General features: G+C 40.2%; 2 protein-coding genes across 2 annotated transcripts; one reads left to right on the plus strand and one right to left on the minus strand.

The window, feature by feature from the left end:
- Positions 1-184: 184 nt before the first annotated feature.
- On the plus strand, positions 185-10,414 carry LOC104967270 (vacuolar protein sorting-associated protein 13B-like). Its single transcript, XM_010796685.1, has 5 exons — positions 185-209; positions 1,738-1,919; positions 2,566-2,740; positions 8,843-8,872; positions 10,341-10,414. Exons 1-5 carry the CDS (start codon positions 185-187, stop codon positions 10,412-10,414), a joined length of 486 nt encoding a protein of 161 aa, XP_010794987.1.
- Positions 10,415-10,529: 115 nt separating this feature from the next.
- Positions 10,530-24,360, minus strand: LOC104967271 (vacuolar protein sorting-associated protein 13B-like). Its single transcript, XM_010796686.1, has 9 exons — positions 24,088-24,360; positions 20,945-21,040; positions 19,800-19,922; positions 18,436-18,573; positions 16,292-16,379; positions 13,842-14,027; positions 11,763-11,932; positions 11,078-11,272; positions 10,530-10,568 (listed from the first exon to the last, which is right to left on the minus strand). The coding sequence occupies exons 1-9, from the start codon at positions 24,358-24,360 to the stop codon at positions 10,530-10,532; spliced, it is 1,308 nt and encodes a 435-aa protein (XP_010794988.1).
- Between the last annotated feature and the right edge of the window lie 261 nt (positions 24,361-24,621).

Genomic DNA, 24,621 nt, shown 5'->3' on the forward strand with positions numbered 1-24,621 from the left:
ACACAGGCTTATTTCATTGCTCATATTGTGTGTTAAATCCATGTGTATGTATGGCTGTGTGAATGCATGTACCAAAATGTATTTATTTGTTAAAGAGTTGTGCATGGTTGTGTAAGTATGCGTGTGGTGGAGGAGATTGAGATTTGCATGGACTGAAATGCAAACACACTCCTGAGACAAATCCATGGTCCAGTGCTACTGCTGTCCTGGTACTGGGGCCTTTGCTCAGAAACTAAATACAGCAGCTGTACTGGAAAATGCTACTTAAAGAGAATATCCCATACTAGTAAAGGGATTTATAGAATTGTGTGAACTTTTATGTCCCACAATAGCTGCTAGTATTTGCTCGAAAACTGTCTTGATTATATTTCAGAATAACAAGCAAGCAAGTTGCCCTTATAGTAATCTTTTTGTGTGAAACTTTTCAATCCTTCACTCGACAGCTACTTATTCTTTCCATATACAGGACAAATTGTAATCAAGGAAATTATAGTATTTATTTCCTGTATTGCACAGAATAGAGCACTTGGCCTATTCTAAAACCAAATAAAGAATCTGGTTTTTCCAGTCATTTTATGGTTGAACAGTTTTAAGTGGGCTTCTTCCCTGTGGGCCACAACACAGGTGTTGGCTGTGTCCATTGTTTACAGAAGTTCTAGCATCGCGATGGCTTGCAGAGAGAAGAATTGTGGCCCTGGACTTAGTGCGAGGTAAGAAGAGATATAGCAAGTGTAAGAGAGTGCAAAAGAGACACTCTTTCTAAATAAGAAACAAAGAGTGAAATAGCAGGAGGTAAAGTGATGGCTTGCCAGGCTGCGCACACACACACACACACACACACACACACACACACACACACACACACACACACACACAATGATTTACTGTTAGAGCCTGCTTTCTGTTACGGCCCGTCCACACATCAGCGTTAAAAAAATCTTCCAACGCTTCTGCCCATTCACTTTGAATGGGGTGACGTCACGTTGCCTCGCTTCTCGCCGAACTGCATTGTGGGGGAGCAAAGCGAAGATTTCAAGGATTTCCAGGATTTTCAGGATTCAAAAGTTGAGCAATGTTCAACTTTTGAAGCTGAGGTGGAAGCGTCAGCCAATCAAATCCCGTTTATGCAAATCTGACAGTACAAGCGCTAGCCAATCAAACCGCGTGCAAGCTGGGAGAGCCATGCTGCAGTTCATTTCCTCATATTCCAAACGAGAAATTACGGTAGCAAATCACCCGGTTCTTTACGACCACTAACTATTTACCGGGATACAAACCGGAGGAACCAGGCATGGAGGGAGGTGGCAGAGACAGTGGGTGAAACTGGTAGGTTTTCGCCTGTTTGGGGAGTTTATATATATATATATATATTACTCTCATAAAATCCCGGGTTTTTTTGCTTTGTATGTCGGGGGCGGGTTATTCATGTTATTGGTTGTTGGTCGCGTTGCTCGCAAAAAATCACCAAGCTTTCAGACACGCCCACCTTGAAGATTTTCAAGATTTTTTTTAACGCTGCTGTGTGGTTGGGCCGTTAGTGTGTGTATGCTTGTATTGTTTTTGGTTTAATGCTACCTCTTTAAAGCCTGCATTTCTTTGTGTGAATACATATGTGTACATACAGTACATTTGTCTAATACACATGTTGGATGAGTGTCAAGTGAAATGGGTCAACCCCTTATATGTTCAATGCAAAATGTATCTACATTAATTTTCTTTTCTTTTTTATCAATGAAGCTCCAGAGCTGGTCTTAAGGAAAGTGATCAACTTTGCTGACTGTACATTGTGCTTGGACAAGCGGAATGCTAGTGGCAAGATCGACTTTTACCAGGACCCGCTTCTGTACAAATGCTCCTTCAGAACCCGTCTTCATTTTACCTATGAAAACATCAATTCCAAGATCCCATCCGTCATCAAAGTGAGCAACTTGAAAAGTTGGCAACACCTTGTTAATACTAATTTTCCTCTAAAAACACAAAAGATTGAGGATGTATTCTCTAGGTTAAACTGATGTCATTTAAGTTACATCAAGGGGCACTTTGATATGTTTGAAAATGCTTCCCTAAGGAGGGCTACACTGTCTTCTATTTGCCAACTTATTAATTGATTGTTCCAGAACATGTTGTGTAATTGAAATACCACTGATTGTTGAGAATCCCTCTCAAATTAGCTACATTTCAAAACAAAGCTTCTGTTTAGAAATAAAGTCCTCTGCTCACTGACTAATGGTAACAGGCTGTTGCTGTCATTGTTCCACTCAGTGTATGACATATGACAACTTTTTCTGATAGAAAAGGTCATCTTCATTATTTTGCTGGTGCATTTAAAATCTCTAAAACTCTAGGTTCTTTAGTCCTAATATTTTTATTTTTTGGGAATATATATCTACTTCCTTCTAGTTAAACTATACATTCACTTGCAATCATAATGTGTGGTGTGTACCTGTAGGTGATCATATAACTTAAACCGGAGCAGATATTACCTATTAGGGTCCACACCAAAATTATTTATGCATATAACTGAACACATCACATTTCACACTTTTCTTCTCTATGTATCCTCAGATCCACACAATGGTTGAGAGCTTGAAACTGTCCATTACTGATCAGCAGCTGCCCATGTTTATCCGCATTTTGGAGCTCATAATTGCCCTCTACTACGGGGAAATCGGAGGACACAAAGAGGGGGAGGAAGAAGAGGGAAATGTGAAAGTCAGAGAGGCTGGCAACATTTTACCTGGTGAGTACGTTCTTCGGAGAGGGTGCTGACAAAAAAAAAGTTTTGTTAGTTTTTTTATTTGTTGTTAAAAAAAAGTCTAGCTTGATTTATTTTATCTTCAATATTTTAAAACATCCTGGCATATTTTCTTTAAAACACCTTGTATTTGGAAATGTTATGTCTGTGAGTCAAACCAGGTACTCAATGCTTAGGGCATTTCAAAAGTGAATGCTCCCTAACTCATCAGCTTTCAGGTTGCCCTAAAACTTCTGTCAGTACAATTTTCCAAATCATGACCATCAGTTGCTAAAAATTGTATATGTTAGAACATGAGTTAAGTCATGTTGTCATTTTTTGCTTTTTATTTATTTGTTCACCTACAAATGAGTAGAATAAGTCGGTCCTCTTTTTAAAAGCTGAGGGCCCCTCTCGTTGCAGAAACAACCATTATTCTGTTTTAGAAAAATGTAATTGGAAATGATGTACTGGTCTCACAGCGATATAGCATGCGTGTCAGTGCAGTTTCTGCAGCAGTCATTTCTCTCAGAAAAAATGTGGTTGCAAGATCTGAAATGAGCCATCAGACCATACACAGCGCTTTGATGCTTTTCTTGAGACAGCATTTTCGTCCTATGACACCCTGCATGTTGCCTTGTTCTGTTCAGGGGCTATGTCTGTCCTTAAGCTGCTGTTGTTCCTAAACGGGACATTTAACATCACTTTGACCATGGTGTGCACTCCTCCTGCTTTTTCCACAAACAAAAGTTGTAGCGTGTAACTCAACACAGACTGTTGTCATCAGGCCTGATCCCCTCCATATGGATAGAGAGAGCAGGATGAAGGGAAGGCACAATGATGAATCAAACACAGGCACATCTGTGTCTTTGAGATTCGAGAACTAGTGGGAAAATCACACTTCCCACATCCAGGAGCTGAGCAAAACCTTCACATGCAGCCAGTTTTCTTGCATACACACACAATATAACAATATAACAATGTACTTTGAATAGCTACAGCCGCCCCCTTTATAAAACCCACTTAATTCCCTAAACACCCATCTCATCTATCCCCAACTGCTCATCCTCATTTCAGCCAAATAGAACAGGATCCAGTCCCAGGTCCCACTGGGCTAAATCAGCCTCTGTAGCACCAGGAGCAAATGATGGTGCAGGGGAAGTGGTAGGCACCCAACACAATATATCTACTCGCTCAATCCCTCTGACTTGCTCCCTGCCTGCTGGCCTGGAACTTTTACTGCAAGTTGGCGCAGCTTCTAATTCAGTGTCCAATGCCAGATGTACGAGACGCTGTCATGCTACTGCTATGGGGAGCCTCTGAGAATGAATTAGTATCCCATCACAAAAATATACAAGTGAGGACCAGCTGTGCGAACCTGAGCACTCCAGATCTTGTTATGATGGAGGTAATTGACAGCATGAAGAAGCTGAAGTAGAGGGCGTGTGTATTTGTTGGGAGGTGTTTGGGCTTCTGCAGAAATATATGGTTTCAGCATTTTAATTTCAGAGTTACAGCTCAAATGCTTTTTTATTAACATTAAAAGGCATACAAAAGATGTAGTGTATTCTTCCTAACCAGTACAGACATTGAGGTAATGAACATTCAGGTATGTTGACCCTTATAGTGAACGACTTGACCTCCTAGCATATTCATTTTTAGTGGGTTGTGGTTTGTAGGAAACAATCATTGTCACATGATTGCTGGAACATGATCCCAGTTTTATACATAGTACTTCATCACATTCATCTGATTTCCCATAGGCTGCCTGTGGTGAGTCGTGTAATCTGGCTCCAATTCCCTCTCGTGTGTCTCTTCTTTTTTTTACTCATACTTACTCTTGTATTATATTCTTCTTTTTCTTAATTTGAATGTTTGTTTTGCCAATTAAAAGTGGAACATCACAAAGTGATGTTCCACTTTTAAGTATTTTGAGTTTGGTTTGAATGAGTACTCAGAGTCCTATCAAATGTAAGGGACCCAGAGGCCACTTTCTGTCTGTGCATTAGACAAGATGTTCTCAAGAATTTGAGACCATTTGAGTTTAGAAATCTGTGAACATGGAAGAAACAGGTTTTTGTCTTGCAGAGTGGTTTATATTTTACCACAATGACTGTGATACTTGAAGAGAAAAGGCACTAACAGTAAATACACACACACGCGCACAAATGCGCGTGTGTGTGTATTTACTGTTAGCCTGCTCTCTTCAAGTGTTACAGTCATTGCGGTAAAATATAGGAAGCATGCTCAAGAAGCCAGCAGAGACTCCTTTACTCTGTCAGATAACACAGTCCACTTCTCCCTCTATAAACATGGGGAGACATCTACTGGCCTGTGAGGGCACTGCCTTCTATCACTCCGCCCCTCTAACTGTCTCAATGTCATTCAGCCATTCACTCACTTACACACCTACCCAAAGATACATCTCTGCCTAGAGGCCAACCATGACCCTGACACATCCTATTACACAGTGCTTCTGAGCTTGCCTTGTGGACATGTGCATGCTTATGTGGTTCCAATCGGATACTGTGAGTTGTCCACAAACAGATCTATTCATACTATAATTGCTTTTATGTTAAAGCAGAGAACATTGTTGGTTGTATTTTATACCTGTGTGGTTGTCAGGCTCAACTCCACAGCCGCATACATTTTAGCCAGCCCTCATCCCTCTCTGGGAATTTGTGAGGTACTCCTTTGGATTAATACATCAAAGTCTTCTTAAGCCGGTCTGTTTTGATCACTTGATTGGTAATTGTGCTTTTATTTTGATTGCCTTCCAATTCAAACGTAGGCTTCGCCAGGCTGTGACGTGAAGCAAAAGAGCTTAACTTGTTGAACTGACACCTCAAAGGCTTCCATGGAGGGAAAAAAATAAAGAAACTGAGAAATTATAGATACAATCCTACAGGGAGATTGGGGGAAGGGAGGGATATTAAAAACCATAACTTGGGATTTCCAACTGTCAGTTAGCAAAGTGAAAGATTTAATTAAAATATGTCATTATTTTCTGCGCCTTACCCTCTGGGATTCCTAAGCTGTGACCTCACGGACAGTTTGGTTCTCTCACAGAGGTTATGTGGCTGTTAGGAACGGGATTACACATTCTTGTGTACTGACATTAGCTTCCTCTCTCCCGATTTGTAAAAAAACCCGAAACGAAAGGGTGAGTTCAGAGGTCAGCCTCGTAGATCGAAGCTCTGCATGGTGGTTTGGGGAAAATGTTAAACCGCATATAGTTTGCTGAGAAACAATGATAAGAATAAAGAATAGAGTAAAATGGCTTTGGAGACGCAAGGACTGGCCTTTGACAGTGTCTATATCCAATAATCTTCAATCCTTGGATTTTTTAAACTATGCTTGGGAACTCTGCCCTTTGGTATGTCCAGGCAATACTTCCTCCAGTGTCTTCTCCCGCCACTTTTTACACTCCCCTCTTCACTTGCTGTGAACCTGGTGTTTTATGTTAGCCAGTGCTCCAGACATCCGCTTGCATTCTGTGTATTCGTTGAAGCAAAGAGGTTTTCCACTCTTTCTAACCTTCACTTTACCAAACTTGGATAATGCTTATGGCTCCTCTGCTTTCTCCATGGCCTTCATTTCATTCTGCTGGCTTTACATCAAATATGTGACCCAACTCCTCACTGCTGCTGGGTACCACTCAGAAAGCCCTGACCACAATGATCTACTGAGCCAAGTCAGGGCTCTCTTCTGTCAGGGTGCTGGCTGACCCCCTGTGCCCTCCTTCCTCTCTCTCTTTCTGTCTCCTACTCGTGCAGCAGTGTACCAACACATTTACTGGACTCACACACCTGCATGAGTCTGCCATTCTGTGCTGTCTGTGTGTGTTCAGTAGAGAGCTGAATTATCTTGCTTGTATTAAACTACCTCGAAGGCAAATTAATTGAGTGTGCTGCTTTAGGCAAATACACTCCCATTGTAAATGGACCAGTGTGTTCTGAGAACCTGCATCTTTAAAAGGATTTAAAGCATGGGAATTAACGTGTTTAACTCCTGAGCCTCTTTCTTCTCCTTCATTATCATTCACCCTACTCATATAGTATATAGTATATATATCTACTATATTACATATAATTAAAATGAAGGCTCCAGATTAAAATTCTAATTCCCATGCTTTAAATCCTTTTAAAGATGCAGGTTCTCAGAACACACTGGTCCATTTACAATGGGAGTGTATTTGCCTAAAGCAGCACACTCAATTAATTTGCCTTCGAGGTAGTTTAATACAAGCAAGATAATTCAGCTCTCTACTGAACACACACAGACAGCACAGAATGGCAGACTCATGCAGGTGTGTGAGTCCAGTAAATGTGTTGGTACACTGCTGCACGAGTAGGAGACAGAAAGAGAGAGAGGAAGGAGGGCACAGGGGGTCAGCCAGCACCCTGACAGAAGAGAGCCCTGACTTGGCTCAGTAGATCATTGTGGTCAGGGCTTTCTGAGTGGTACCCAGCAGCAGTGAGGAGTTGGGTCACATATTTGATGTAAAGCCAGCAGAATGAAATGAAGGCCATGGAGAAAGCAGAGGAGCCATAAGCATTATCCAAGTTTGGTAAAGTGAAGGTTAGAAAGAGTGGAAAACCTCTTTGCTTCAACGAATACACAGAATGCAAGCGGATGTCTGGAGCACTGGCTAACATAAAACACCAGGTTCACAGCAAGTGAAGAGGGGAGTGTAAAAAGTGGCGGGAGAAGACACTGGAGGAAGTATTGCCTGGACATACCAAAGGGCAGAGTTCCCAAGCATAGTTTAAAAAATCCAAGGATTGAAGATTATTGGATATAGACACTGTCAAAGGCCAGTCCTTGCGTCTCCAAAGCCATTTTACTCTATTCTTTATTCTTATCATTGTTTCTCAGCAAACTATATGCGGTTTAACATTTTCCCCAAACCACCATGCAGAGCTTCGATCTACGAGGCTGACCTCTGAACTCACCCTTTCGTTTCGGGTTTTTTTACAAATCGGGAGAGAGGAAGCTAATGTCAGTACACAAGAATGTGTAATCCCGTTCCTAACAGCCACATAACCTCTGTGAGAGAACCAAACTGTCCGTGAGGTCACAGCTTAGGAATCCCAGAGGGTAAGGCGCAGTTCCTAAGCTGTGACCTCACGGACAGTTTGGTTCTCTCACAGAGGTTATGTGGCTGTTAGGAACGGGATTACACATTCTTNAGCCCCGCTCCTGCCGCTCGCTTGCGGCAGACCACGCTTGAAAGTTTGTCGGGGAGACGCCTGGACAACAACAGCCATAGCTAAATGGGGGGCTACAGCTTAACATTGTGGAGGACGAGGGGCTGCATTAGATAAGTCGGATCGCATCCAACGTGTCGACAGCACATCACAGCGCATTATTTTAACCCACAAACTTCAGTCTCATGCTTCGACTGTTATGAAGACAGAGGAGCGGCATTTCGCCGACACCTGTAAACAGGCTTGTCTGTTTGAGCAACTGGCTCAGTGCAGAGAAGTACACAGGGTAGAGAGAGAGAGAGAGAGAGAGAGAGAGAGAGAGAGATTCCAGGTTGTTGTGTTGAAAATATTTGTCATTGTTCCAATGATAATAAACAAACATTTGCATAAAGCCTATTTGTCCACTCGTATGTTGATAAGAGTATTCAAAACTTGAAAAATATTCCTCTAAGGTACATTTAGAACAGGTAAAAAATGTGCGATTAATTTGCGATTCATCGCGATTAACTATGGACATCATGCGACTGACAGCTCTTATACTTAGGGTACCTTAAGTACAGAAAATTCATTTTTTTCTTTAAAGATTTTTGCCCAAAAGTTTTTTTAATTAGTTTGTAAAGTTCACTAGCACACTTGTTCTGAATAATCGTGTATGCAGCCTGTTGCAGTTGCTCATATTAGATTTGTACCACTTTTAACTTTTAGCTTTCAGAAAGAAGTGCCCTCTCTGAGCTATTTTAAAGAGAGAGTTTTTTTAGTTTTTCTCAATTGAGTTGCTGCTTTTGTGCATTGATGCCGCTGTTGCACAGCAACCCCATGGCTACCTTGTTTACACCAGGGAGAAGCAAATTGTGCTGAAGCATAGCATAGCATATACATTTAGCATTTAAAATACTAGGAATGGATGAGCTAACGGTGTTGGCTAGAAGTCAGACGGAATATCTGGAGTGTAGTTTAATGTGCTTCATGAAACACGGCTGCACCTTATGGTTATATCTATATATGCAGGATATATCTGACAACAACATTCACATTGATAGCTTCTGGACTGTTCAGGCAATGTTTCCACCAACAACATTTCCAAAGTTTATTTTGATTCTTCAGAGGGTCTCTGTGGATCACGTCCTGCCTCTTTCCTGGGTGTTTTTACTTCAACTTGTATTTGTATAAATATTAATTTATGACAGATTCAATTCATGCAAGTGAAGGTCTACCAAACCAATTGTGCAGATGGCCCATAGCGGACACACAAAACGTTGGATGTGATGAGTATACCAAATGTAATTGTGTAATTGCCAAGCTAAGATGTATATATATTGAAAATCCTGCAGTGAAATGCAAGCTTGGGCTCATACAGCAACAGACAGATTAATTGCAGTTCCCATGGGAGAAAATATTTCAAATGGTGTTTTCCTTTAAGCTGCCCCAAGCAATCTATTATACAAATATTCCTAGTTTTCAATTATGATTGGTTTATTTACTTCTTTGGCCTCCTTGTTGAGCAAGGCTGACTTTGAGTTATTGTCTATATCCATGGAAAAGTGAAACAATGGCTACCTGCTATCCTCAAGACAGTCACCTTAGCTTTGTCAGTCAGTGTCAACAAAACACAGATTAAGATAAGCTTTAGTTTACACCCGTTTCAAATCACTTCCTGAACTGGCCAATTGCAGCCAAAATGACCTCGTCATGCTCCCACTGCCTAAATCCAGAGGAGGAATTAGTGCATTGGCAGTTAGAGATGCTGATTGGCTTGTTCAGAAGGATATTTGGCCACAGACCAGTTGACTGTTAACCCTGCAGTGACCCTGTGATAAGGTCTACCAGCATGATGTCCAGCAAACAACCAGGCCATACCAGGCCACACTGGGCCACCCCAGGTTTCTCAGATATGTTATCCAGGCTTCCTAAAATGTGGTTTAGCTGAATTTGTTTAAGCCTCCATAGTTCTATATGTACTCCAATGGGACATCTGGCTCTTCAAGTAAACCATAAATGCAAAGGTGAAAACAAGTTTATTTGTAGTTTAATATAGGATGATTCTAAAAGTAAGACCAATTCACAAGTTTAGAAAAAAGTTTGTAGTAAAGCCATCAGTTATGACTTTTCTTAACTTTATTCTCAATGAATGTTCACGCAAAGAGTGTGTATGTAAGTCACTTATGTGACAGCTATGTATACAATAGAACACATTTAGATAAAAATCAATAGTCATTTCTAAAGGCTTTGCTATGAATACATACACTATTTTATAGTATAGAGGTATAACACATTATTCATACCATACTAAAAAAAGAATTTCAAATTCATTGTCAATAAAAGGGTCTAACAACATGAGTAGTATAGTAAGTAATAGGCATTTAAACACTATATAACTGCTGAATTGTCAAAATCAGGAAGCATGAGTGACAGAGAGTATGGACAATCTGCACAACACAGGCTTGCACCATCCCATCAGTTTGGTGGGTAAAAATCATGAAGAAGACCAGGGTTGGACTGGTCCTCATCAGAAAGCTCAGTGCTGGGATTTTTACAACCCAGTAAAAAGGGGTCATCAAGGTCATTAGGGTTATTTCATAGCGGAGTTACGACTGTGGCCATGTGTTTGACTTGACAACTTCTGGCTAAGGTACATAAAAAACAACGGTAAGGAAGTATTTTGTGTCAATATTTTAGATAACGAGACCGCAGTAAAATTGAAATCATTCAATTAAACAGTTGCAATGTACATGATCAAATACATACTATGAGAAAGGATAAGATAATATAAGGCATCCTTTATTAATCCTACAAGGGTATAGTTTCTTAACGGACTTAAACAGCACATAACTATAATAAGAGAACCAAATGAGCAAATGCTAAATTAAACAAAGATGTGCAAGGTCTAACTCAGATCTATCTTTTATTTGTATTTATTTTGTATGGCTTGTAATTGCATTGTTAAGGAACCTTACCAACCAAAGTGTTTCATTCATTACTTAACTACACAGTAGTTGTGTATATGATAATAAACCTTTGAATCTTTGAATGTGAATGTGTCAAAAGAGTTGTACTCAAGTATGTTGTTGGAAATATGTCACACTTTTTTAAATGTACTGACAGTGCAGCCAGAGTTGAAATGTGTGGCTCTCACCTTGAGGTAGAGGTGTGCATAGCAGTGATGCAGCAGGTTGTCAGAATGCTGGCTGAGGCTGCTCACTGTGCTGACCAGCTCTGGAGCATACATGGGCACTGTGTGTTCAACATTCACCCTTTCCACCTGGAACTGTACAGCAGGTAGAGGGCGCACCGGCTGAAACACTGGCACGTTAACTAGCACCGGTGCAACCTGGGAGATATAAAAGGGGGAAATGGATTAAAGGCAGGAAACTGCTCTAAGTTAAGTCTTAAGTAAAATGTCCTCATCAGTCTCCCTTGTGCATCTGAAGACCAACCTATAGTATTGCAGACCTTTAGTAATGTGGAGTCAGGTATAACAATACAATACACACTTTTCCTAACTCATCACAAGACTGCGAAACAATGTTATCTTTTTTTAGATAAATAACATATTCAGATATGTACATTATAAGTCATTTAAACCTTTTTAGCAAGACAGTTACCTGTTCGAAGGTTCAGTTAGTACCTAAAATTATTTGTTCTTTATAATTATGTTGGCATATGTGTATTACAATCTTGAGGTTATATCATTCTCTCTCCATTTCAGTTTGTATGTATGATTTTCACACAATTATTTTATGCAGCGCATCCAGCATGCTTATTACCCTTCTCGAGGTTCTCAAGATATTATTTGCAAGAATGAAGTCTGTGTGCACTACCTTGCATCCCATGATCACAGGCATGAGTGTGTGAAGGAGGTTGAACTCTGCCATGGAGACAGTCACGGAAACTGAGAGGAGAGTGAGTAATGTGAGTCTGGTTGGGATGAATTCCTCTAAGCTTGATATCTCTTCTGGAGTAGCTGCACCATGGCCCTCTTCAACCATTTCTAAAGAGACACAACAGAAACAAATGTTAGCTTTGTAACAAATATTAGAACATATTGCAGAGTTGCTTGAAGAGGCTGTAGTGTTCAATTAAACATCATATTTAAAAAATAAATCTTTGTTGAAATGAATCTAACCACAAGTATACTGTATCACCTGTGGTGCATTATTTGAATAAAGTGAGGGAGTGAAAAAGTATTTAGATTTGAGGAGGACTGATTTATAGACAGGTCAGCTGTAAAGCACACCAATTTGTTTTAGTGGGTGCCTCTCTATTCGGCCTGCATCATTTAAACAATACAAAAGTATTTTTCAACAAAACCACCACCTCATATGCTAAATAAAATAAACAAGCTCTAAAAAGGACTTTCAAGGGATATTCATTACAGTGGATGTTTCCCATTATCAATAATTAACCAGAAACTTCCGGAAAGTCCGAAAATGAAGTGAAGCAAGTCAACTTGGAAAAGAGGCGAGTAAGGTCAGCGCCCACCAAGGTAAGGAGGGATCAGAGCACTGAACCACTAAACCTTGTGCAGGGCCTGAGGTGGACCAAAAGCTGAGCACTTTGTTACCGAGCCGCCTTGGCTCTGCTCCCAGGACATGGGCTTGTTTCAGTTCAGTAAAGGTTCTGTTTGGCTTCATTCCCAGCTCCAAGGTGGGCTCAGAACCTGATCCCACTGCTGCTTTGCTCTTTGGCCTTCCGCCACAACCCGCTTCAGGTTCATCTGGCAGTGCCATGTCCAATCCAATCATATGCCAGCCATCAAGTCAATATCCCCAGTCAGCACTCAAATTATAAAAGACATGCAGATGATATGGTACACAGAGGCATGATTACACACCCGAAAAAACTTTGTATTCAAAGCAGACAGAAAAGGATATACAAAAGTGTGCTGGCCAACACACAATGGCACACAAAAACTATTACTGTCACGCCCTGGATTTTCTTGTCCAGCTCAACAGATACAGCTTTAAAAAGCATTTTACTGTGTTCCTTCCATTAATCTTAGGAAAAATGTGATACTGTACACACATCTAGTTCTTGGGAGGGAAGTGATTTTTCATTAGTTATTAGCAAGAAGTGTATCAGGAGGAGTAAAACAAATTTGACAAGATGAGTAGAAATATAGTCAAGTCTTGACCCCCAGAGAGGAGGGAAGGGGAGGGGAGGGGAGGGGAGACGAGAGAAGAGGGGAGGGCAGGAGAGGAAAAAACACAAGGCATGTATTATTTTCTCACTCGATCTGTAATAGCTACCTTGGTGAATCATTTTGCCTCTTTTATCTACTCTTAATTTCTCAATGACTGTACTGAGCCTTCTCCAGACCAGAAAATGCCAGATTGAGCACAGACACATATAGAAACAGGAAGGAACACACTGACCTACCCAGCTTTAGTCAAAAGCTCTGCAGTAATTACCCCATCATCTATTATTTATCGCAGATGCTGAAACAGCTGAAACCTACGGATGTTATTGTTTCGCAAAAATGAGAGTTATTGCTACAGATATTACACACAGACACACATTCCATGTTCTTTCACAACATCCCAAGGATGAGCTCATCAATAGCCGCATAGGGACTACCACTAACAAGGTGTTTGGCTAATCCTCCCTCATGTGGTGCAAAAGGTCACTACTTTCATGTACAGCTGTGTGTTGAAAGACGGGTTGTGTAAGGAAATAACAATGTGATGAGGATACTGTAAAGTGAAAACTGTGCGCTTTCTGAACATGTGCAGAGTAGAAAGGAGGAGAAGACAAAAGGAGAAATGATAAGAGACAGTATTGAATCAAGTGTTAGTTGAGTGTAGGGAGTATGGCAAGCTATCATTTGTTAGCTGGCTGTTTTTGCAGCTGTTAAAGAACGCTGAATGAAACAGATGGAGCAACTGTAGGAGATAACTGACCTGGCTGTGGTTTGCAGTAGGGTTCATACTCGTGCTCCATGGCACAGGTGACCATCTTGAGGATGCGGTGGACGGCACTGCTGTGCAGTCTGACTTCCAAAGCTCCCACCACAAGCCTCTTGATTGATGTCTCTTGAACGGCAGGTACTACCTCCTCCAAACTCACCACAGAGAAGTCCTGAGGCTCTACAAACAGAAACAAACATGCATACAATAGCGAAATTCTAAATGGGTAGTGCAATTACAATTTGAGGATTCTTTTATCAGTCAGTGCAAAACAAGTCAAATGGATATGTCACCTTTTTTATTTCATGTACATGTGTTTAAGTATAGAATCCCCAAAAATGTTTGGCACTGGTGTAACACAGCAGCAGGGAACAGCTCTCACAGCCGTGACCCACTGGAATGATGAATATTCCAAATGTCCACATCTCTCACACAGCTGTCCCTTCATTCATCACAGGCCCCTGTTCCAGGGGGCCACTTGAAAGACTCAGCTCCCCGGCAATAAAAAGGGAGAAATTAAAAAACAATGAAGGGGGTGGATGAATGGCAGTGAGGAAGAAAGAGGACAAAGGGTCACAACTTTCTTTATTTTCATTACATTCTACCACTGCACCAAACATTTTTACAACTCTATGAGTTAAACTATTTTAGCTGCATAGGTCGGGGGATGGGGTGAAACTTCCATTGAATTCTGGGGATTTATAAAGGGCATGTGCAATGCCACTTCCCCTTCCCTTCTTCAGTGAGATTTGGCTGCAATGGATTAGGCCTAATATCAACCATATGGCTGCAGTTAGAACGGTCAGTGGAATGATGAGGAGGCTTAAATTAGCTGGAATTTAGATGATTTAAAAGTGTCTCCATTTCCAAAGATTTAGGAAAAAGTTTTTAATCTGCAGCGTTACTCTAATGTGAAGTCAATGGTGAATGTGACCTAGGTTGGTTAGTGTTTCAGTTGACTCAGAGTTTATGTTGGTCCCATGGCAATGGAAACTCATTTGTTTAGTTGACACTGGATCTGGTCCGCGTCCGAGAAGAACAGAAACACTGACAGAAGAGAAGCATTCCAACTGGCAAGGGTAACCACAGCCGTCCCGCAGGAATTACACTGACACTTATCCTGCTGTCAGAAATGACTTTGACAGCTCAGGATGACAGTATCAATGTTTTTTTTTAAATTTAGATTATTATCTGTAGCTGACAGCAAGAGCAAACAATAGCCTAGTCAAAAAGAGGAATACAAAAAGGGAACAAGTGTAGGTAGTTGAGACAGCATAGATGACACTCAACTCTTAATAACACATCAATGAATATGTGTGAGTTGTTCAATTGGTTTAACCAGATCTACAGACAACTGTACACTATATCACCAAAATTATGCCAAAGTGAATTATCACTCTAACTGGTCGTTTCCACTCCATGAAGCATGATGCCCTAACACCATGTTGTGTTAGAATTAAGGGAGACATGGGCCAAAAGGCTCTACTGTTACCATTTTGCTATTACCCACAGTAAGGAGTTTCATAGAGATGGTATTAGATGTATTTGTGTGCGTGTGCGTGCGTGTGCGTGTGTGTGTGTGTGTGTGTGTGTGTTCACGTGGGTGGGTTTGGGGGGGCACCTTAGAACTTGTGGTGTCAGTCAGGTGTCACAACATTGAATTAAAAACACTGAACATTGCACACTAAAGCCAAATATAATATTTTGGAATTAAAGGGGAAATACTTTATCCGTTAATGGGAAATTCAGATCGTTCAGACCTGTATAAACATTATTGAGTGGTGCAGCTGAGGAATGAGAAATCCTGCCTATCTTAAGGCTTCTGCGAGGAAGAGTGACACCTAATTAGCTTCACTTTGTCAAGAGCTTACAGGTAAAGAAAAACAGTGTTTCAACAAGCAGCGGGGAGAGACAAACTCAAATACATGTCAGTGCAGACTAAACACCTCTGACAGCCGCCCTCCAGGTAAGTTTGGGGTGAGAGTGAGGACGGGAAGGGTCAAGGACCAGGTGGAGGGGACTCAAACAAGAACAGCTCTTTATTCAAGTCACCAGGGGGCTCCTTGACATAGAGAAGAGAAGAGCAGAAAAGAGAAGAGAAGAGGGGAGAGGACAAGACAAGCAAGAGCAGAGAGGAGAAGTGAAGAGAAGACAAGAGAAGACAGGAGAAGAGAGGACAAGACAAGAGAAGACAAGACAAGACAGGAGAGGACAGGACAAGAGAACTGAACAGACCAGAACCGAACAGGAGAACAGAAGACAACACAAGACGAGACAACAGAACAGAACAATCAAAAAGACAGCAAGTAAAAGATTGATGGGGATGAGGAGAAGGGAGAAGCAAAGAAAGCAGAAAAGGAGAACAGGACAGGTATAAAGAAAAGGAAGAAAGGCCGGCAAGTTAAGCAAACAAGCTCTTTGAGAAGGAATGAACTACACAATACCTTTGCTGCTGCTGTTCTCCATTGTGTAGAGGTAATCCATGTAGAATGCACCAAAGCGTTGAATGCCTGCTATCTCCGTATAGGTCTCCTGTCAAACAAGAGCAGTCAGGTAAACATGGCAGAAAGGGAGCAAACACACTCACAGCATTTAAGAGTGCCAGTGCCTGGGGTCATGGTGGATACGGCAAAGGGGGCAAATTAGAGATAAAACAAAGGGTAATTAAGGGGTTAATCTTTTTTTGTTGGAATTTTTTTTACAGGTCAACAATATCACTGATATTTGGAACTGTTGTAAAAGACTTGATTATGGCAGGAGGTACTGTATGTCTTGAATCTGGGGTGAAATGATAACCGACCACCTTTTTCAACTATTTTGTTCAGAAATTATGATAAAGAGAAGACACTTCACTAAATGTACGCATTAGTAAGTATATGGTGCATGGGGTAGTCATTTGGTACACATCAGTTCTGTTGTTAATTGCTTATACGCGACAAACTATTAATGGAAAGAAAGACATATCTATTCAAAGAAAGGACTTTATGACAAATCCAACAATTCTGATTAAACCTGTTTTAATGTACATTTGTGCAATCTTAAGTATGAAGTATGAGTGCTATGCAATATGTATATAATTCAACTATTTTGTAATTGTCACTATTATTCATTGACAATTATCATTATTGTTAACAACTACAATCTAGATCTTGGCAAAAACTTGTATCTTTTTTAATATACCAGGATAAACTGTTACCACTCATCACTTATTCGTGTGCAAGTTGGAGTTATTGACCCTGTGTTAGACAATATTTAAAAGCAAAAGTTATATTGCAAAAACCACTGTTTGAAAGAGAGAATAAGTGAACAAGCAAGAAACAGAAAGAATGAATGAGGGAAGCCCCCCTCGCCCACATATTCAACACCCCCATCCAGGACACACTCAACTTCTCTAAACAGACATTTCAATAGAACCTTATCAGCAAGGCAGGTTAATGAGTAATATTTATTAGGGGACCTCTAATGGCTCTGGCATGCTTTTGGATCAAAGCCAGTGGCTGGTTTCAAAACCGCTAATGAATTAACAACAAAACCTTTAACTCTTTCATCTTCATACCTTTTTTATGTACCCTTAATCGGCCCTCAGAGGGGAAATGTACATTCTGCATTTGACCCATCCTTGTGTTAGGAGCAGTGGGCTGCCATTATGTACGGCACCCGGGGTGCAGTGTAGGGAGCGGTGTCTTGCTCAGGGACACCTCGGTAGCACTTGGTCTTTCGGGGACTTGAACCGGTGACCTTCCGGTTCCCATGCCAAGTACCTATGGGCTTCGCCACCACCGCCCAGATGGATGGATGGATGTCCAAACAATTGCTTCATTGAGGATCATGACCATTTCTGAGCAGAGTCAACACTGGAGCTGAGAGTTATCTCATCTTAATAATGGCTTCAACACTACTGCTCAGATGGCAGGAAAATTCCTCTACTGCAGCCATCAGCCCGGAGACTGACAGATATTCAGCAGTTATACACATTTAAATGATTTATTTCAAAGAAAAATAAGAAATTGCATTTAAAAAGTACACACTATTGTATTTAATTAGTAACGATTTAAAATGATACGAGCTGTACTTTGAGCTTTTCCAGATAATAGCTGAAAAAAGACTGAATGTAATATTTTTGGATTATTGTTGTGTGACCTGGATAAAGTATTGTATTAACCACATTTGTATTCCTTTCTTGCATTTTTGAGAAAGTCACTTAAGCCACAGTAATATCTGTACAGAATCATCTTTTGTTCTCTTTTTTGGCAATGAAGACTTTATATTTCTGAAAATAAAGAAACGTATTTGTTTTAGTGAGGACTGTGTCAACAGCATGTGCTGTTCATGTAAACAGCATCATTGATTTCATTATGTTTAATGCTGTTGGTTAAATAAGTGTGTTAGCCCTTAGGGCCAGGTGTGAGGTGTGTTTTGAGTTGGCTGTTGTCTGGTTTGGAACTGACTGCTTTAATTCTGCCATAAGGTATAGTCTCTGCCATCTTTCCTCAAAACATCTACATTATTTAAACAGATAAAAAAAAAAGAATGTTTCCATAAAAAATCTGAAACAAACATTCTGATATCTGATGTCCCATATGTTGACCTTGTGATTAGCAGTCTCCAGGATGAACTCAGCCCTGACAGAGTTGTTCTCGGGACTGCGGTAGTCAAACAGGGAATTGGTGAGGTAGGTCATTCCTTTACTGCTTAGGCTGTCCCCACAGCTGATGAACACTGCATCCTACAGTGACAAAAGAAAATGAGAATGTGAACAATACTTTATCAGATGTCACAAAAATACTGTCCTTTCAATAAAACCATGGAACGTAGACAATAGAAAGTAATTCCTGGGACACACAATAGACCATTCTTTGCTATGGAATCTTGTTGGGGGACACATTTTATGTAGCCAAGTGCTGTATTAAATGTAGGCCGTTGAATGTGAAATGATTAAAAACGACTATGGATGATGAAAATATATTGCATGCAACTTATGTCGGGAATGGCACAAATGTTAAAGAGGACTCTTGGCAAATACGTCATAGATCTAGCTTAGAAAGATAATCAATTACACACAACTAATACATACCGTATTTTACGGATTATAAGTCACGTTTTTTTCACCTGTCTGGCTGGTCCTGCGACTTATGCTCCGAAGCGACTTATATATTGTGTCTGACTGCGTTCAAACTCCGGCCAATAGATGGCACTGTATACAATCGTGACAACTGAAAACTGCTGTACCACGGAGAAGAAAAAAGTCACGGCAACCGGGAGGATCATGGATGTATAATAAGAACTGGGAGGATGCATCACGTAACTTTCCAGGATGTTGTGGGATGGATGGACACAGCATGGGCTTCAGTGACGACCGACATCATCCTTTCGGAATTCAGAAAGGTCTAATCGGAGCAGATTCTGATGGAGAGTCTGAGGACAGCCCAAAGCAGGACATGATGCTTCATCCACACCTCTGTGTCGCTGTTAAACACTTCCACCGGAGTTGGCGGAAGCGTTTAATAGCGGCACAGAGGATGAAGACTTCAGTTGATAAATAAGACTTAAACACCGAAGCTTAGACTTATAAATGTTTTTTTTATCTTAACGACACGTTTTTATATAAGAGTGACTTATACTCAGGTGCGACTTATAGTCTGGAAAATACGGTAGTCGATGAAAATTCATTTATTTGGATTGAGCCCAAAAGTGTTGTCAATGAGCAGATAGCGAGACTGATGCTGACACAGTCATATGTTTCAAAAAGGCAAAGATATGTCTTTTTGCCTTTTCCAAAACAAACCATAACACATCTCTGTGTGAAGGCTCTCGGTAGCAATGGAGGCTGCAGAGACAGGGTTCAGGTGAAAGTGATCTCTCGTCTTGGTGTTTACTTTTTCTTTCTTTATCTTTCTCATTCAAGTTTTAAGCTTTTTACATTTTTCATTGAGGTTCTTCAGCAGTTGTTACCTCTTCAAGTCGGTTCATGTTTTCTTCAAAATCTCGTATTCCCATGATGCCTTTCAGGCAGAATGCCCGGCACCCCACAAAGCCTATTTGACAATCAAAGAAGGGCTCCCCCATCATCAGCACCTGGAATAAAAAACAGAGGAAGAGTCTTTAACAGCTATTATATAACAGAACAGAATTACAGAATTTCTATGAATATATTACTTTCTTACTAAGAATGAAGACTCCATTTTTTGTGGACTTTTCAACAATAAGGTGGGCTTATTCTGGTATGATAAAAAGATCAGGGGTCAGACCTGAGAGTGGTGTGTGCATGTGATTGTGTGGTAGCAGTCCATCAGACTCTGCAAGCAGTGTGGTTGACTCTGCTCTACCCGGCCGACAATTAAGCGGAGAGCTATCCAATAAACATTAAATTTCACCACAAAATCATTACAAGGCATGGTTTTCCCAAATTTTATTAGCCATTCCTTTGCCTTTCAACACTCTCACTTTTGGTCCCAGTTCAGAAGGCTCACTCTCCCTCTTCCACCAAAAGCATAAATGACCAGAATTGGAAATCTCTCAAAACTGTCACATGTGGTAGTAAGCTTAGGAGCAGAAAACCCTTTCCTAGTTCATACAGGTAAACTGCCAATAAGGTTGAAAAACTGTATTATCTGTTTACACCAAGTAGCAAATGCGGAAAAGATCAGACTGGGGCCAACTAGGATTCAACTCTCATGTGTTGACAGGCAGAGACTAGAGACCTGGGCGGCTTTAAAATGTATACAGGAAGGAAATAAGATGAACTTCTGTCCAACTGTGAATAAGGAGACACCAATAGTGGGAAAGAGAGGGGGAAACCGCGATCTGTACAGTATAGTTCTGTCTAATGGTTGCACAAGGGTACATGTTGTGAAGATAATATATATTTTTCAGATTAAAACATTTATCACCCTTAATATTACAAATAAAGTTGCAATCCAGAGCTTGAGATAATATGTAATCAGAAATGTTTATATACTGTACATTTTGTGTGCCTATTTTCTTATTTTGATATTTTAACTGGACATGGGGCTGTTTAATAGATAATAGATTAGTATAAAACAATAAATGGCTTTAAAACATACATATTTCTTAAGAATGAAGCTGTGGCATCTTACCTCAATAGTGATCCCCTCCTGTTCCACACACAGGACCTCTCTGGACTTGACTTTCTGAGGGCTGTAGTAGCTGCTCTCTGACTGGGTCTCTGTCAGCTGAAAATATAGAGACAGCAATCATGTAATAAAAGGTTCAAAATGAACCTAAATTATAAGTAAAGATACCACTCAACTTCGATTAGGGAAATGCTTAAAAAGGTGTCACACAAATATACAGTAAAGGAAAAGACCATGAACGTGAAGCAATACAAAGACAAATATTGTGTTACAGTTGAGACTTTGTGACATTCAGAAAGTAGATAAGGTATTTAAAAAACATATTAATCAAGTCTTAAAATGGCAGCAATCCATATCTGGAGACAACTAGTGAAAGCTATGCGCTGTTTGACAGAGTAAGTAACGGTTACGACAACAATACAGAGATGTCACAAAATGTCAACACTTAAAAAAATATGCGTCTCATTTTGTGAGGGTGCGTGTGTGCTCACGATTGATTAATGAAACAGATATATGATTTGAAAAATATATAAAAGCTATTTAAGGATTAGCGTATAGGGCAAAAAGGCATTAGAAACTAATGCTAAAAAAACACAGAAATGATTACATCCACACAAGGACAGATGACATTTGTCTAGGCCCCTTCTAGCTTTATAAGATTATACAATCAGAACATGACAAAACAGCTCAAGATACCAAGAACTTGATGTGTTTATTGAGTATTCAGGAACATTTATTAAAGTAGGGGAAAAATGTAAGTCAATGTTTGTTTAGTATTAAGTCGAATTTATCAAAGAAAAGGCATAAGTTATTGTGTGTTGAGTATTCAGGTGAAGGATTTTGAAGAGCGTTTTTTCTGTGTGTAGAGATAGTGTGGGTTGGGTCTGGCCACCTAGTTGTTCGAAGTGAAAGGGGGACAGAGCTGTGATGCTTTGAGGTTGTCCAGTTTTAAAAATGTGGTTGTAGTGAAGGTCCTAACCCATTCAACTTTTAACACAGGAAGCAGGTGCTGAGCAAAGAGCAGCTGTGCCATATTATCCCTACTGATGGAGAAAACTCTCTCACCCTCACTCCTTGCCCTCTTTCCATTCGGATGGTTTGATCACATGCAGAGGTCACTCTATCTGACCCGCAGGTCCCGTGGGAGCCATGAGCAAGGAGGTGAAATTATATGATTATGAATTGCTCTGTCTTTCTATGATAACTCTAATTACAAAAAAAAAGATTGCCAATTAAGCATTACCCAAGCTGGACTGTTGGGACATTTATGAATGAAGCTAGGCCTGAAACAATCTAACCGATTGAGAACGTAGCATAGCATATGAGTACTAACACTTAATAAAGCCAGTTAAACTAAAAGCTACTAGCATCCCTGATTACCTCTCCTTAAAGGTATTTGTCCCATTAAACGGATTCAACACAAGTGAACCACAGAACAGACAGACAGACAGACAGACAGACAGACGGACAGACACAGACAGAGAGACAGAACAGACGGACAGACACAGACAGACAGACAGACAGAACAGACAGACAGACAGACAGACAGACAGACAGACAGACAGACAGAGAGACAGACAGACAGACAGACAGACACAGACAGACAGAACAGACAGACAGACAGATACTCTGAGCAGACAGGATTAAAGTTTGAATCCGTTCCCTGAATAGTCATCATACCATGTTGGTGTTTAAAACATTAACGTGACCCGAGACGCCAGTTAGTGGTTACACTACCCTCCCCTAAACCACACAGAGACAAAGAGGGTTGTTACTTCCTGAAGATCAAGCTACTCTCAAACTGAAAATCACAACAATATACAGTATAAGATTCAAGAAAACGTAAAATACTTAATACATTAATATCTTTATGTCTGTCCCTTCATCTCTACAATGTTTGCAACATTTCCCTAAGAATAGCCACCTATACAACATAGTTTTTACCTTTGCTGAAATAGACAACTTCATATTTTTATCTTCACCATCTATCCATATTTTTATGTTTTTCTGGATATAATTATTTATTTTTTATAGCCACTGTAATTAATGCATTTGTTTATCTAAAATATATTTTATTTTAAGTACCTCTTAACCCTTAATTATATTTATATCCAGTGATGCAAACACAGGTATGGTGAAAAAAGAGAGAACTATTCGATACAGAAAAAAAACAGCGTAATATACCATCTGACAATGACAGATTTTTCTTTATGGATATTTTACAAATCACTCCCCTTTCAAACTCTATTCTTGTTATTTTTAACAACTTTTTTTTGTTACTGTCATATAGTATTTTATACCTGTTAATAATTGAGTATCTAATGTCTCATTAATAACTATAATGATCATATCAAGGTGTGCCTTAACCTCACTGAGCTGAGGTTATTTGAGCCTCTCAGGAGAGAGCTCTCTTCCACCTGGTTGTAGAAAAGCTCTTTAAATTCGTTAGCATAGCTAGCTAACCAGATGCTAATAACAACAGATCGCCACTGTGCTTACAACTAAAGACACAGACTAGCAAACACTGCGGCATGTGTACGGCTCCTTATGGGTACTGCGATATTTGAAGAGCTGGAGCAGCGTTCCGATGCTCTCCGTTACACCTTCCACACGAGACGAGACGAGACGCTCGTGTTGTGTTCAATGAACCTGTCCTTGGCCAGGAAAAACAGGCACTCGCTTGTTTAATTATTTTGCGATCTAGATTTCTTCTTCTTTTTTGAAGTGAGAAGTTGTCCGTCCGTCAGTCGGACGGATGGACTGACGGACCCCCCCCAAAACGAAAACTCTTCGGTTCTCCACGAATTACACAAGTCACCCAAATCAGCGTTAAAAAAGCGGGAGGCGCTGAAAAGCGACTAATTTGCATCACTGTATATCAAATGTATTTCCTGGCAGTGTGATCCAGAATACTTGACATTTTTTAAACCTTGGCAAATCTTAAGGCACTTCGTCTACCTTTGTTTGTACCATTTCATTTTAATATTTGACATTAAGATGGGGTTATTTATTTTTGTATTTTATGTTTGTACACACGGAACTGTCATGCACCCAATGTGTGCTTACCCACATTCTGACTTCAATATGGTATTTATAAAAGAACTAATTCATGACAATGTGTGCATTTCTTTAAACAGTTGATTTACCTTAAAGGTAACAGAAGCTTTGGTGCAGTAGAAGCCTATGGACACAATGGGGTCTTTGGGTGTGCGTTGTTGTGGATTGTTGGAGATGCCTTCTGTCTCTCTCTGCTGGAAGAGGCCTTCCTCCATTTCCTCCTCTGTGCCTACGATGGCTGGAACAAAAGACCAAGCCCAGGTCACCCAACCCATGTCCCCATCTTCAGGACAACCAGACTGCATGTAGAGGTCTGGGCTGGAGAACTGGTTAGTCCCCTGTCCATCCATATCCTCCTCCATTCCTGAAGGGGATAAAGATATAATCAAATAATCTGCATCAGATGATTTAGATTCATTTTAAAACAGTTACAGTTTTATACTTTAAAACTTACAAAGATCTGGTGCACACAAAGTAGACACAATTATAAACATGCATAACCCCACCCCTAACCCTTACACCTATTAAGATTTGTTTAAATAAATGGGGCAATTGTCTTTCGCAAATTATATTTCAAATTTGTACACAAGTAGTGGTAGTATTTTTGTCAAATATATATATAT

This window comes from Notothenia coriiceps, unplaced genomic scaffold (assembly GCF_000735185.1).
Source record: "Notothenia coriiceps isolate Sejong01 unplaced genomic scaffold, NC01 NC01_scaffold00037250, whole genome shotgun sequence".
Taxonomy (NCBI): domain Eukaryota; kingdom Metazoa; phylum Chordata; class Actinopteri; order Perciformes; family Nototheniidae; genus Notothenia; species Notothenia coriiceps.

Bases quoted from the DNA above. Each gene is read 5' to 3' on its own strand.
- LOC104967270 (XM_010796685.1), top strand. From the start codon at position 185: ATGGTCCAGTGCTACTGCTGTCCTG. The intron at 210-1,737 runs GTACTGGGGCCT...TTATCAATGAAG, and splicing joins CCAGTGCTACTGCTGTCCTG to CTCCAGAGCTGGTCTTAAGG. The intron at 2,741-8,842 runs GTGAGTACGTTC...TTAAAATACTAG, and splicing joins GGCTGGCAACATTTTACCTG to GAATGGATGAGCTAACGGTG.
- LOC104967271 (XM_010796686.1), bottom strand. From the start codon at position 24,360: ATGGAGGAGGATATGGATGGACAGGGGACTAACCAGTTCTCCAGCCCA. The intron at 21,041-24,087 runs GTAAATCAACTG...CTATATTTTCAG, and splicing joins AAGCTTCTGTTACCTTTAAG to CTGACAGAGACCCAGTCAGA. The intron at 19,923-20,944 runs GTAAGATGCCAC...TTTTTATTCCAG, and splicing joins AGGAGGGGATCACTATTGAG to GTGCTGATGATGGGGGAGCC.